Raw genomic sequence first — 15,505 nt, forward strand, 5'->3', positions numbered from 1 at the left:
CGCTCATATTACCATTATTAACCTATGCTTCACCTGTATGGAATAACGCCTCGAATACTAACCTTTCCAAGCTCCAAGTAATACAAAATAAATCCCTTAAAATAATTTATAATACACCCATATATACTAACCTGAAAAAACTGCATGCTATATATAATATTCCGTTTGTTACAGACATTACTAACAAACTAACCAGTAGATTCTATGAAAGAATCACTAATAACCATACTAACACACTTGTGAAGAGTCTCGGTGATTACAACAAAATGTCTATACCCTTCAGGTATAAACACAGATTACCTAAACACAATCTGCTTTAGGTCATCGACTTTAGATAGTCTTTAATTAATATTATGTATTAGATGTATTATGAACATTTATAAGGATTGTAAATAGGTTTTTGAGCTCTTTTTCCTATTATGCTTTAGATTAACATTAGAATAATATAATACTGTGATTACTAACCAAATTAAATTAAAATTGTAAAATAGAAAATGATCAGTAGATCAGTAGCTATTAAAATAGATATAAGATGCATTGTGAACATAATTTCGTAATAATAAAAAGCATTTAAAAATCAAAAAATATTGCAATATTCTAAACGACTCGATTGACTGTCCTCAATGACGCCGTCTACACACAAAATATCAACTAACGATATTTACTTGGTCTAGTAAATGGTTCGGTGATTACCAGTCACAGGACAACCGGTCGCTCTAGATCGGTCACATGTGATCACCCGTCACACTAAAACTGGTCACACCCGAAAATTGGACACGAAAAAACTGGTCACACCATTGATGTATAATACACTAGATCCGCCCTCACGTGTTATACTTGTCTCCCTTTTGGCGCATGCACAGTTTCTCTTAGTAGGTAGGTAGGTACCATTGCGTCGTAGGGAAAAAAACCCAACTTCCCCAGTAGTTAAAACCCCCCCCCCGCACTCCTCAGTTAGTGAAGACAAGATCTCCGACCAAAATAACACGTCTGGGCCCATCTAGTGTATTATACATCAATGGGTCACACCCAAAAATTAAAAATACTGTTATACTGTTAAAGATTCACATTTGACAAGTAACCCGTTTACTTATTATAATTGTAATTTACGTTAATTTGTACTATAATTATTACTTTTTATAAATAATTATATCTTTTGAATAATTATATTTTATTAAAACTGTAAATTTTCCAAAATAAATAAATAAACAAGCGAAAATGAAGTTACAAAAAAAAATTGAATCATTACAACTATAGATTCGACTATTCTGCTTCGTTCGTAGCAGATTGGAATATGCCTCTACACTATTTGGACACCTTTTTATCAACTTTGCTTTTTGAAGAATTAGATTAAAACTTGCTGTTTACATATCGTGACGTAGAGATTTCTATTGAAAATTTTATAAACTTTTTCGCTGAATCTCATGCCAAGTATCTTCAGTGATTGATTTATTTATTACACACTGCTCCGTAGTAATCTAGAGCAGTTTAGTTTGCAGTGTTATCCATTTTATTTAAACAATAAATTAAAAAAAAAAAACATTTAATTTACAAATTTTTATTTTTATTTAGCGCCTCAAAAAGAGCTCACTACAATTTCGTACAATTTCGGTGGAGGGGAGGAAGGTGCGCTTGTGTTTCAGCCAGTGGCGGCTCGTGAGAATTTATAGAGGGGGGCTGCAGAGGTTAATCGGGTTGTATTAGCTCGTTGACCATACCGGTGATCAAATGCAGACAAAAATAGCATGCATATGTACTATACTAGGAGGTCTGCAGCCCATATGGACGGCAAAAATAGCATGCATTTGTACTATACTGGGAAGGCTGTAGCCCCGCAGCCCATATAGACGAGCCGCCACTGGTTTCAGCCCACCTCATAAAAAAAATCTTGGCTACGGCCGTGAAGGAGAAGAATATAAAACAATACAAGAATATATGTAAGTGCCTTCCCTTCAACTACGATATCTATAATATAAACTTACATCCAGGTTTTGTTTATTGGCGCCGTCCACACATACGATATTTCCATATCCAGTTCCTAAATAGCAACCACAGGTTGCAATATGGAAATATCGCGTGTATGGACGGCGCCATTGATAACGGAAACTTGGAATATAAAAAAAGTGATGAGTTTTAATCTGGAAAAAAAAATGGTAAATCAATTATTGTTATAGTGTTTGACTCGAAAAACAAATAAGAATATAAAATCTTAGTCTTCTGGTTAATTCCTTATACATATATTTCAATCTAATTTTGCTGAAACCAAAAAATAAATGGAATATGATGTTAATTCACGCTGCAAATTAGCTGGTCGTAAAGCTATGCGTTATGCTTTACCGCTGCTTGTCAATAAAATTCATTCAAATGTCAAATTTGTCAAAGACGGAAAAGCCGCAAATTTCGTTCGGTCAATGAAAATTTCATGCAAGTATTTTTATTAGATATATTTAACAAATAAATTTAATATTTTTATTAGATTTCGTCAAACATAACTCACGATCGATTATATTGACATTTTAAAATGCGTGGGTGTTATATGTATATACATACATATATATATTTTCGCAATACTTAGTTGTAATTTCCGTTGAATTGTCGTATATAGGTGAGCTCTAAAATGGCTGAAGCTTCATCCAAGTATGGTGCTGAGATCGACAATGGCCTCACTTTGGAGTTTGGTCCCTTCGAAACCGTACACAGATGGAAACGCATGCTAGAATGTGACGAATTTGTCGGAGCGAGGTACGCACACTTACGATGGAATCAATGAAAATATAATATGTGTAGTTATCGTTGTAATGTAGTTTTATTATTTCAGACGAAGCAAGCATACTGTAGTTGCTTATAAAGACTCCATCTATGTGTTCGGTGGCGATAACAGTAAATCAATGTTGAATGATCTCATACGGTTCGATGTTAAGGAAAAGTCATGGGGACGCGCCTTTTCTATTGGGCAACCACCAGCTCCTCGATATCATCATTCAGCTGTGGTAATTACAAAATAGATTTAACAATGCTAATTGCTGTGTTCATTTTAATCAAAAACGTGTCTATAGTCATAAGGATTGTGTAAAAATGATTATAGCACTCATTCTTTTGAGAGAAATTTATGAACAAATAAATATTTAAGATCCATATGTATGTATCTGACTTGTATTTATCTCATCTTAAAAATATTCCATTAATTCGAAAGCAATGGCAAGTTTATTTTTGACAAGATTAAAGAACGGCCTTTCAGAAATTTTAAAACATTGAACAAAAGTTGTGTAATTTTATCTCTTTTATAGGTGCTTGATACGTCGATGTTTGTGTTTGGAGGATATACTGGAGACATTTTGGCTAATTCAAATCTAACGAATAAGAATGATTTGTTTGAGTATAAATTTCAAAATGGACAATGGATAGAATGGAAGGTCACTGGAAAGTGGGTGTTTTATTTATTTTTTAATTAAAATAATATATATGTAAGAATGATTGAAATTAGATATTATAATTGATTTCAGAGTACCCGGGGCAAGATCTGCTCATGGAGCTGCAGTATACGATAATAAAATGTGGATATATGCCGGATATGATGGGAATGCCCGATTGAATGACATGTGGACTATCAATTTGACCGTAATACCGATGGAATTAACTATTAAAATCGTTTAGTGTGTAAATTCTAAGCAATTTTTCATTATTGTATAGGGCGATTGCAGACAATGGGAAAAAGTCGAACAGAGAGGTCAATGTCCTCCGACTTGTTGCAACTTTCCAGCTGCTGTTGCTCGTGGACACATGTTTGTTTTCAGCGGACAAAGTGGTGCCAAAATAACCAATGCTTTATTTCAATTCGATTTTGCTGAAAGAATGTAATAATTGCATTCCATAAATGGACATAATTCACTGCGTAGCAATTTTGTTACATATTTTTTATTATAATCAAAGGTGGACTCGTATATCGACTGAACACATTTTGCGAGGAGCTCCACCAGCACCTCCTCGACGATATGGACATACGATGTTGCCGCACGGACGACATCTGTACGTTTTCGGAGGTTCCGCCGATGGAACTTTGCCAAACGAGTTGCATGCTTATGATCTCGATACTCAAACTTGGTATGTGTACAGGCTGTGTTCAGGTCATGTCAATTTTGTGTAAAAACTGTTTTTTGAGAGAGTTTCGCTTTTCAAAAGGTCCGTCATACATCCTTCACCAGATTCTCAAGTACCATCTGGTCGGCTGTTCCACGCTGGAGCAGTAGTCGGAGAAGCCATGTACATATTTGGCGGCACGGTTGATAATAATGTGAGGAGCGGAGAAATGTTCCGCTTCCAGGTAAGCTTTCGTTAAAATATTTCCATCTATACATGTACTAGTGTGGTTTATTTTGTAGTGGTTTTCTTTGATCATCAATTTGTAATATAAACCTGGCTAATCTAATGGTAAACATTCGTTTTTTTATTAAACTAGTGTTGTGCCCGATGAAATATCATCGCATGGGCTATTAAGCTATTAATTAAAAAAAATTAAGAGAAATGTGTCGATCCTGTGTTCGATCCGCACCTGGTCGTATTTTTTTCAAATACCTTTTAAATATATTTAATTTAATATTTATATTTAATTGTTTAATATGAAAAAAAATATAGAGTGAAAAAAGAAAAAGTTATAGGCGTTTAAACAATTGAAATCTGACAAGTGAGAATAGGCTAAACAAACGGTGGATAAACGTCAACGACTATCTCGCCGGGCAGATTTCAAACGCGTCTTACACGATATTTTTGCACCATCGTAATGGTGGAGGATCCATTTACTTATATTGATGACCAAAATGAGCAATATGGCAAAGTATGAAAACGATCAGATAAGAGATAAGAGATATAAAAAAGTCGTCTTAATGTGAAACGTAAAGGAGGTTTGTAATAATAATAATAATAAAAAATGGTAAAACTGCCAATAGAAAAAATAATTAATTAAATAAATTTTCAATATATGGCGCTAAATGCTCAGAGATTTATTTTCCTAGAGGAAACAATGGTAGCAAACAGTATATATAGAAGTTTTTGTTGATCTGTTATTATTTTCGTATTATATTCATAGGTTTTGCTGGCACTGTTTTAACTGTGACGTACATATGTCGAATCGAAACGACTATTATACAGAATACACAGAATAGCACTATTATACATATATATATATATATATATATATATATATATATATATATATATATATATATACATATTTATATGGGTCTCTTAGAGTGTATTCGTTGGGGGGGTGGTGGTCTCATGTTGAGGGCTTTAAGCGTCAAATTCCTTGACCTTTAAAGCGAGCTTAGAAATGTATATGATGATTTATTTTAATTGAAAAAAATGAATATTAACAGCCAATCAGAAATGAATTACACACACAATGGTCTTTGTTTTATATATAAGATGTATATCACCATCTACAGCAGTGGTTCTCAGGCGAAATTTTACCGTGGCCGCACAGGTGATAATAGTGGTCCCATGGAAATGTCTGGTGGCCGCACCAAATTTAATCAAATAAATTAAAGTTACAAAAAAGTGGATCAATTTATTCATAAAATAATAGAAATTTTAACATTTTGGTATCTATTTATTTAATAATAATGCAAATGGAAATTGCTCAATACTCCTTTCTTCCAATGCAAGCCGCATTGCTGCTTCTAAGTTTGCATCTGTCAGCTGGTTTCTAAATTTGTTTTTAATAAAGTGCATTACACTTAATGATCTTTCGCAATATACGGTAGTGGGAAAAATAGACAATATTAATAAAGCAATTGTTGCCAAATCTTATATTGGTTTGTTTCATTGTCAACGTATATTTCCGAACAAAATTTTGAACCGAAATATTATTAAAATGGTTATTAAGTACTTGATCATGACTAATTTCTAATAATGCATATTTTACGTTAGCCCAGTTAATTAATCTCAATAATGAAAATGATTTTAATCTATTTTGTAGTACTATGAAATTTTCATTTGTCATCATAATAAAAGGGGAAGATCATAGATATATAATATATATATATATATATATATATATATATATATATATATATATATATATATATATATATATATATATATATATATATATATATATATATATATATATGTATATTAGTATATTATACATATATCTATGGGGAAGATGCAAAAGAAACAGTTTTAAAAAAATTCAACTCTTCGAACCTTTTATCAAGTTCCAGATTCAGAGATTTAAGACACTCTATTATTTTAAGTTTTAGTTTTAATTTTGAAGTTGTGTCTGTCATCTTATCTATCAAATCACTAACAGAAGATAAAATTGAAAAATTGTCATTTTCAACTTCAGTCACAAGGCTTTTCGCTATATTTTTTAGTTTGTCAATGATGTCACATCTTCCTAATTTCGTCTACTCATCCTCCCTGCGGTCTTCCTTTTACCCTTTTGCATTCTCTCGGGTACCATTCTAGCACTTCCTTTGTCCACCTTTCGTCCATTCTTCTAGCCACGTGGCCCGCCCATTGCCATTTCAATCTCTACTCTATCCACTATGTCAACTACCCTCGTCATATGTACTTCTCACCCACGTGTTCCGCTTCCTGTCTTTCCTTGTTATGCTGAGCATACAGCGTGTCATACTTTGAGTGCATTGGGATTTATGTAGCATCTTGGCGTTCAATGTCCAAGTTTCACATCCATACGTCATCACTGGCAAAACACATTGATCGAAGATCTTTTTCTTCAGGCAGAGTGGCAATTTTGATTTAAAAACAACATTCATTTGTCGAAATGTACTCCATCCTAATTTCATACGTCTCTTTATTTCTTCTTCTTTACTGCCGGACATGTCTATTATTTGACCTAAATATAAATAATTATTTACTACTTCTACTATAAGATGTATATAAGAACAATTAAATGCAATTTTATTTTATTTTTAGTTCTCATCCTATCCGAAATGTACACTGCATGACGATTTCGGTAAGCTATTAGGCTCTGGTCAGTTTTGTGATGTGGAATTTCTCGTCGGTATTGAAGAAACACCGGTAGCGTGTCATCTAGCTATGGTCGCCGCCCGGTCAGCATTTTTAAAGAATAAAATAAGGTACCAATCTAACTATCATTGTAATCATAACGTATATTTATCGTTCGTAGTTATTAATTCTTTATACGATTACAGATTAGCTATAGAGAAGCAGGAATGGGAGATTGAAGCAGCCGGAGGTACCAACAAAAATAGAATGTTACGAGTGAAATTACCCGAAACCGAACCGGAACCGTTCAAAATGGTCTTGAATTACATTTATACAGATCGTATAGATCCCACAGAGAAAGGTTTTCCTTAAAATTGTCTTTATAGTAATCAATCGTTACTCTTTGTACTGACTAGTCTTGTATTTTTAGTCTCGGAACCATTTTGCCCATCCATGGTCGAGCTAGTCATGGAAGTTTACGGTGCTTGTGTACGTCTTTTAATACCTCGTTTGCAGCGTCTGTGTGCACGCTATTTACGAGCTGGTATCGGTCCCAATACTGTTCTACATGCACTGGCTGCTGCACACACTCGGCACCTTCCGGCTGTTAAGGAATATTGTCTCCGGTTTATAGTGATAGAGTCAAACTACAATACCATTGTAATGTCGTCGGAATTTGAAACGTTGGAGCAATCTTTGATGGTCGAAGTCATCAGAAGACATCAACAGCCCGTGCTGAGGTGCGCTCCGGATCCTGCAGATGAAGTTAGCGAAGGTATTATAATCACGACTATATAATAGTGGTTAGCATAGCCAGCAGCATGGCTGGTGGTTGGGCTTTTGCTTAGCACCGAGGGGTGCCGGGTTCGATCCCGTGAGTTGACCTCGATTGAAAAGAATTTATTCCGAGTATATCTGTAATATTGCTGGTCAAACTTGGATATTTGTGACTCCAGGGCGATCGTTTCCTATTTGAGTTTGCCAATTTTTCTGATTTCACTGTTGAAACGGTTCCTCGTTTAAAAATTGGCTAATAACCTTCCTACCTACTATTTTACCGCTACTTGAGTATGATTAATTTAAAATAAAATTTATGTACAAGTTAAAAAAATTTATCGATGTCTCGTTTATTTCAAGTTTTCAGTGACTCATAATACAATGACTTTTGTAATAAAAATGCTGCATTGTTTGTAACTGGCCAGGAAGGCGCATTGGGATTTACCTCTTTGGCCTTCCTGGTATTTATTTATTATTTATTTATACCAGGAAGGCCTAACAGGTAACCCTAATGCGCCTCCCTGGCCAGAGACATTGTACATTTGATACAAGTATTATTAGAAAATACATATCAATTACATCCATCTATGGTCAAATATTTTATTTTATTTTTTATTACATTTTTATACCAGGAAAGCCTTACAGGTAAACCCCAATGTGCCTTCCTGGACAATTACAAACAATGCAGCATATTTTTTTATTACACAAGTCGCTGAATTACGAGACTGAAAATTCGCAAATTAACGAGTTATCTATGAATTGTACATTAATCATACTCAAATAGTGGTGACATAGTAGGTAGGAAGGATTTTAGCCAATTTTTAATCGGGAACCGTTTCAACAATGAAATCAGAGAAAATTCGCAAACTCTGATATGAAACGATAGACCTGGATTCACTAATATCCAGGTCTGACCAGCAGCACTACAGATGCTTAAAGACCGAGCTATGCTACTGGCTTAAATATGTAAACTAGCAGCATTTTATACAATTCAGCGAAATCCGAGATTGCTGAAAACTCGAAATTTGCGTGATTTATATATATGTAGGAGGAATTCCTGAATAGATGACGCTATTCAGGACCACGATGGGATGTGGCGGTGGAATTGAAGATCAAACACGTGCGTTTTCAGTCATGTTGTTTATTAAAACGACACCACGCGGTGGTTTAACGACCAACCGCCCCCAGTGGAAGGTTAACTTCTACTAACTGTAAAATAGCGGTCCTTTTGCGCCCTATGCCACTTTTTCATCCCCCCTCTACGATCGGTCGTAACATACCCTTTCACAGCCATAGCCCATACATCAGCCTTTCGTTTAATCCCAACACTACAACTCGGCCTTTCCTGACCACAAACCTGCCCTCAGGTTTCTCTCACCTGCCGGGCCATTCCTCAATCATATTACACATAATTTTCAGACATACTTCTCAATAATCCCAGACATACTTCACATAAGTCTTCAACATACTCCACAATAATCTCAAACTTATTTCAGTATCGTATCAATTTTTCACGTTTCAATACAATTCAATCTTCAAAAAAAGTTACACACAGATCATCACAATTAAAGTCACACATAAATCATCACAATTGCAATTTAAAATCATTACAAGAAATACATAGCATTAAAATCAACACCTTCACATCGGAAACAAATCACATTTTAAAATCATTACAAGAATTACATAGCATTAAAATTAACACCTTTACATCGGAAACAAATCACATTTTAAAACATCACTAGAATTACATTTCAATACAATTATCTAATATTCTTCTAGGCATGTAACCAAATTAAAACATTATTCAACATACCAAACACTCGCCAAAACATGAAAACACTAGAATAATCAATAAAACACTAACAATATTTCAAATCTTAACTACTAACAAAATAAAACAATAATCAAATATCAAGTAAGGCTTAACTAAAACCCCTCCGGGTACTCCACTTATTCTCTAATTCACTGACACACACTTCACTTCAATCGGCACAACCTAAACACTATCCGATGCCAGTCGCGATTCCATGCGGCTGTCCGATGACGTTGTCTGCGATGGACCTTCCGTCGCCCCACAGCTTTCCATGTAGTGTCTTGCCACAGATGAAGTTCACCAATATCGTTCCTGGTTCACCGATATATCCAAAAACTCCTTTCTTAATCCATGGTCTTATTTTCTTTTCCATTAAAGTAACATCAATCTGACTACGACCGAGCTTGAAAGTGAATACATTGTCCTTTGGTGTTGAAATTTTGACTGGGTCTCTTATTCCTTCTGGTGATTTATCCATATCTTTTTCTTCATGTTTCCCATTTTCTTCGTCTTCATCTTTAGGATTCTTCGAATGACCATGAGACCCTTTACTGAATTGACCATCGGGCGGTTCATCTTTATTTGAAAACGCCATGTCTCCGTTGTCCCAAAGCCTTCCAATATGCAAACCATCACCGTCCATACTTCCATCACCCATGTCCAGGCCTCCATTACCCGTGTCCTCACTTCGATCACTCATATCTACACCGTCCTCTTCATTATTGGAAACGTCTATTCCACATGGTTTGCGATGCTTACTTTCATCATTCTTCATCCTAATTGAATCTGTGGTTGATGATCGATTTTCTGTGTTCGGTCGCACTGAAGAATAGTCCAGATGAGCTCGAGACGGCGACGCTGGAGGCTCTAAGGGGGTCCTCACCATCTGACCATGTGACATGTTTGATGTTCCATCAGCCTCGCTTGAACAGGAATCGTTGGGTTCTGCATGAGCAGACATCTCTTGTGAAGCCCGTTCTTCTTTTTCCCTCCGCAGACTCTGTTCCAACTTAACCTCGATCGGAACTCGTGGTTTTGACGTTTTATCGCTTTCCACTTTGATTTTTTCTTGCTCTCCATCCTTCAAGTCCGAATCAGCCCTCCTTACTCCTTCCGCAGCTTTTCTACGAATGGCACCGGAGCTGTTACATTGGTCTCTTACCACAGGAACACTTTCACTAGTGATGATGCCGCATCGATGTACGAAGTTCTCGCCGGCGAGGTTGTCTTCACTGCCTGTGTCGATCAGTGCCGGCATCCTCGCCTTGGGTCTCCAGCCGCCTCCAGTTGAGGGTGCGGGCACTGCTTTGGCTGTGGCTACGGTTGCGGCTGCTTCTTCGGCCTTTACCTTTTCCACCAGCCCTTCGAAGGCGCTCAACTTGTCCCTGAACTCCTTCAAATTGCGGGCACCATGCAGCATCCCCTTCATAGAAGACCTGCCAGGGATCCCGTCGATGACGTATTCCATGAGGTCGCGATCCTCGATCGAACCCACGCTCGCCATCTCCCGCATCCGGTAAAAGTACTCGTTGACCGATTCCTCTGACGTTTTCTGCGACTTGGACAGCCTCCTATGGACTGACGCCCCACTCACCATCCGAGCGAACTCCTCCAGTAATGCGCTTTTGAGTTTCTCCCATGAATAGACCCCATCTTGTATGCGCAGGAACCTCTCGGCCGCCCCCTTGACCAGACGTTTCCCAAACAGCAGCTTTTCCATGCTGCCCCAACCTGCCGAGTGTGCGACTTCTTCGATCTGCGCCACCCACTTTTCTACCGGATAGTCGACGTTTCCGGTGAAAATGGGGACGGCGCCCTCCATGTCTTGGAAAGTCAGCTTGGCTCGGCTGGCGACTGGCTCTTCTATCGCCCTCTCCCGAACCCCTCTCCAAGTCCCACGACCAGATGTCGGCCTCCTCCTCCGATACATTGTAGCACGTGGTCTTCAAACTGCCGCCTAATCCCGGACGAGCCCCCAATTGTGGGTGGAATTCCTGAATAGATGACGCTATTCAGGACCACGATGGGATGTGGCGGTGGAATTGAAGATCAAACACGTGCGTTTTCAGTCATGTTGTTTATTAAAACGACACCACGCGGTGGTTTAACGACCAACCGCCCCCCAGTGGAAGGTTAACTTCTACTAACTGTAAAATAGCGGTCCTTTTGCGCCCTATGCCACTTTTTCATCCCCCCTCTACGATCGGTCGTAACATACCCTTTCACAGCCATAGCCCATACATCAGCCTTTCGTTTAATCCCAACACTACATGTATATATATTTATATAATAAATAAGTATGCCTATGAACATAGTGGTCACGGGTTCTAGTCCCACTGATTGCTGCTGGCCAAATCTTGGTTTATGACTGCAGGTCGATCGTTTCCTATCAGATTTATCTGATTTTCAATGAAACGTTTCCAACAAATTGGCAAACTTCACCCATATCTCGCTATTTTCGAGTTTTCAGCATCTCTAAAAATATAAAAATTTATCCATAGATGTCTCTAAAGTCTAAATGATGCTTTGTTTAAATTATTCTAAAAACTGTAAATCGATTTTTGTACGGCCAGGAAGGCGCATTGGGGTTTACCTGTTAGGCTCACCTGGTATATATGTATGTAAAAATAAAATAAAATATTGTATTGATATCAAATTTTAATTTTTAGGCACAACGTTGGAACAGGACATGGCTGTCTTTCTTCAGAGCAGTGGTAAAGACCTGTGTGATTTGACATTGATGGTCAGTGGCACGTCTATAACAGCCCACAAAGCTGTTTTAGCAGCACGATGCTCTTATTTTGAAGCCATGTTCAGATCTTTCATGCCTCCCGATAATACAGTGAATGTACATGCCGCCTATTTGATATTGTATTATCGTTACTAATAATTGTATGTGGAATAAAATGTTTAAATCTTTATTCAGATTCAAATATGCGACACGTGCCCGTCTCGAGAATCTTTCGACTCTCTTTTGAGGTATATTTATTACGGCGAAACTAAAATGCCACCCGAAGATTCCTTGTATTTATTTCAAGCTCCATATTATTACGGTTAAATTTTAATACAAATATACATAATATGGAATAAAATTTTCGGAAATACTTCATAAGCTATATTATGTATGTACTTTTGCAGGCTTTGCTAATAATAGACTGCAAGCGTTTTGCAAGCAAAACCTCGAGAACAATGTGACGTACGAAAATGTGATACCGATTCTACAAGCGGCTAACAAGATGCAAGCTATCGATATAAAAAATTACGCACTGGGCATGATAGTGCATCATTTTTCGAAGGTGTGTTTATGTTTAAACGCGCATAAAAGTGGTTTGGGATTTTTTTTACAATTATTTTTGTATGATTTCAGGTTGCCAAACTTCCGCAATTGAGTAAATTGCCGAAAGAACTGCTTCTAGATATTATCGTGGCGCTCGCTGATGAAATGAGCGATGCTCGCATATGTCAAGATATGTCGTCTGCGAGTATTCACAGCGAGAACGCCGATTTGGTGTTGTCGGAGAAGTTCGTCTTAGAAATGTGGCCGCCGAAGTAGACCAGTGGTATTGACCGAGCGAATTATTTTCGTTTCATTGTGTTTAAATTCTTTTTGAATATTATCATAATAATGTATCCACTCACAAAATAATTTAAAACACTAAGCGCATACTCATTACTCATATGTAACTTTTAAGTATTATTTATTTTATTTATATGTATGTATGTGTTTGTATATCGGTCGGTTATATTATGTATGTATGTATATTGCAATATTAGCAGCAGATGAATGTTATATTTAGAATAAGAATATTAAAGAGATGTAATATTTATGATTGTTGTAAGTAATTAAATATATTTATAATGTAAAATAGACTTTAACAAATTAAAATTATTTAACTCATTTTTTTAGTGTTTTTTTTTTAATTAAATTGAGGCATAAAATCCAAAGTGCTTGTAAAAATACAACTTAATAAAATTTTATTGTATTTAATACAATATATTATACTAGTGGTTTTACCCGGCTTCGCTCTATATCTTCTATATATATATAATAATGAATGTCTGTGTGTGTGTCTCGAATAGCCTCCTAAACCACTGAACCGATTACGATGGAACTTTCAGGATTTGTTGTATGCATGTCCGGGAAGATTACTGTGAAAAAAAAAACGGGAAAAAATGGGAATGAGTGTCATTGCAACGCAATAATTTCAAATGTGTTCAATGCCTGCGTTTTTCCGATAAATAGGAACGGGAACGGGAATGGGAATTGCATGCATTATTATGGCATTGCAACGCAGGCCGGGGTTCAGCTAGTTTGTAATATAAACCGCTTAAACATGGCTAATCTAATAGTAAACATTTTATTAAATTTATTTGAATAGTTTTATATGATTTAAATTTATTTGAATATTCATTTGTTGTTTTATTAAATTTAACGTCACGGATTCTACCACCCAAACCTTACATACAATGTCTCTTTCTAAATTATATATTAGATGTATTTGGATTTGGGAAACTGATTTCAAAATTTACGGCTTGGCGTTTTTATTTGTTAAGCTGTACTGATATTTCAAAATAAAAAAAAATCGATTTCAATACAGTAGAACCTCGATTATCCAGATTTTTGATTATCCGGATAATCCGGATGTTAAAAAACAAACAAAAATTAAACGATTTTGCTGCTGAATTTGAACTGAAATTGCTTTCAAATGTTTACGTTATCAGCTTCTACGAGAAAATGAAATTTAAAAGACTGTCCAACTTTCTCTTACATGGCAGCAGAAAGTTGGAATTCTTTAAAGGTGTCAACATTGAAAAAATTTTGAAAAAGCCATTTATATGTTCCAGTAACGCATTGATAAGTGATTTTGAAGAAGATGTCATCAAGTGGTTAAATTGCGATGCGAACGATCCTGGATTCCAAATTTTGAAGGAAATTAGAGGAAATAATTAAAGAAATATTTACCCCAGTGGAACAAGATGAAGAAGACGACGAGGAAATTTGCAAGGGGGATATCGGTCCTATGAATTTTGAAGCTTTTCAGTGCTTAGACATTGCCATTAAGTGGTTTGAGAGTCAAGAATAATTTAACTCGAGACAACTTATGTGTCTTAAAAGTATTCGCGATTTGGCAGCTTCAAAAAGAACAGCTAACTTGAAGCAAAAATCCATAATTGAATCTCTTAATAAAGAATAATCTAATATTGATCTTCATGTTATTATATGTGTATGTAAATGTCGACAAATAAAAAAAAAATCGAACAAGAGTAAACTGCCACTTCCGGCTGACGGATGCTTACCAAATTTTATACATAACTTGGTATTAAGCTTAAACTTGTAGATATGAAATTTTAGTTCAATAAACCAATAGGTTTCTGAGAAAAATATAAAAAACCTCGATTCTCTAGAGTAAAAGTACTACTTCCGGTTCAGGTAAAAATATTCAAAAAACATAACGTTTTAAAGATTATAATTTCTATTACATTAAAAAAAATTTCAATCCGATTCAGTTAGCGGTTTGGGAGATAATTGAATTCAAAAACTTAAAAAGAGGATACCTATACTGGAAAATACCATTTCCGGTCAACTTAAAAATTTGAAAAAAATTCACATAGTGTCGATAAGAATTTAAGTAACCAATACTAAGTTTCAGTTCGATAAGACTAACGGTGTTCAAAAAATCCACAAAATACACAGACACCCATTTTTTCTAGATCATGAAAATGTGACCAGTGATCGATTCTGAGTTTGATTCTGGCATGATCAGAAAACTTAATCTATTATTACTACGTACATAGATAAAGTAAATATTCATACTGAATGTCTTTCCCTGTCAATTGTGATTTTTCATTATCCAAACTACCTTCATCCCCAATTAATCCGAATAATCGAGGTTCTACTGCATTTATAAACAGCCCAATCCCAAGGATTCTGCCAGGACA

General features: G+C 36.0%; 1 protein-coding gene across 1 annotated transcript; it reads left to right on the top strand.

The window, feature by feature from the left end:
- Window positions 1-2,342: 2,342 nt before the first annotated feature.
- On the top strand, window positions 2,343-13,465 carry Lztr1 (Leucine zipper like transcription regulator 1). Its single transcript, XM_077432779.1, has 15 exons — window positions 2,343-2,424; window positions 2,606-2,742; window positions 2,819-2,990; window positions 3,288-3,424; window positions 3,504-3,618; window positions 3,691-3,854; window positions 3,931-4,101; window positions 4,180-4,321; window positions 6,940-7,103; window positions 7,179-7,333; window positions 7,403-7,747; window positions 12,235-12,413; window positions 12,492-12,618; window positions 12,704-12,861; window positions 12,933-13,465. The coding sequence occupies exons 2-15, from the start codon at window positions 2,618-2,620 to the stop codon at window positions 13,116-13,118; spliced, it is 2,340 nt and encodes a 779-aa protein (XP_077288905.1). The 5' UTR covers window positions 2,343-2,424; window positions 2,606-2,617; the 3' UTR covers window positions 13,119-13,465.
- The last annotated feature ends 2,040 nt before the right edge of the window (window positions 13,466-15,505 follow it).

The sequence above is a fragment of the Arctopsyche grandis genome, chromosome 6, assembly GCF_051622035.1.
Source record: "Arctopsyche grandis isolate Sample6627 chromosome 6, ASM5162203v2, whole genome shotgun sequence".
NCBI lineage: Eukaryota > Metazoa > Arthropoda > Insecta > Trichoptera > Hydropsychidae > Arctopsyche > Arctopsyche grandis.

Excerpts from the sequence above, each read along its gene's own strand:
- Lztr1 (XM_077432779.1), top strand. The coding sequence starts at position 2,618 with ATGGCTGAAGCTTCATCCAAGTATGGTGCTGAGATCGACAATGGCCTC. Across the intron at positions 4,322-6,939 it reads GAGAAATGTTCCGCTTCCAG|TTCTCATCCTATCCGAAATG; the intron begins GTAAGCTTTCGT and ends TTTTATTTTTAG. Across the intron at positions 12,414-12,491 it reads CTCCCGATAATACAGTGAAT|ATTCAAATATGCGACACGTG; the intron begins GTACATGCCGCC and ends ATCTTTATTCAG.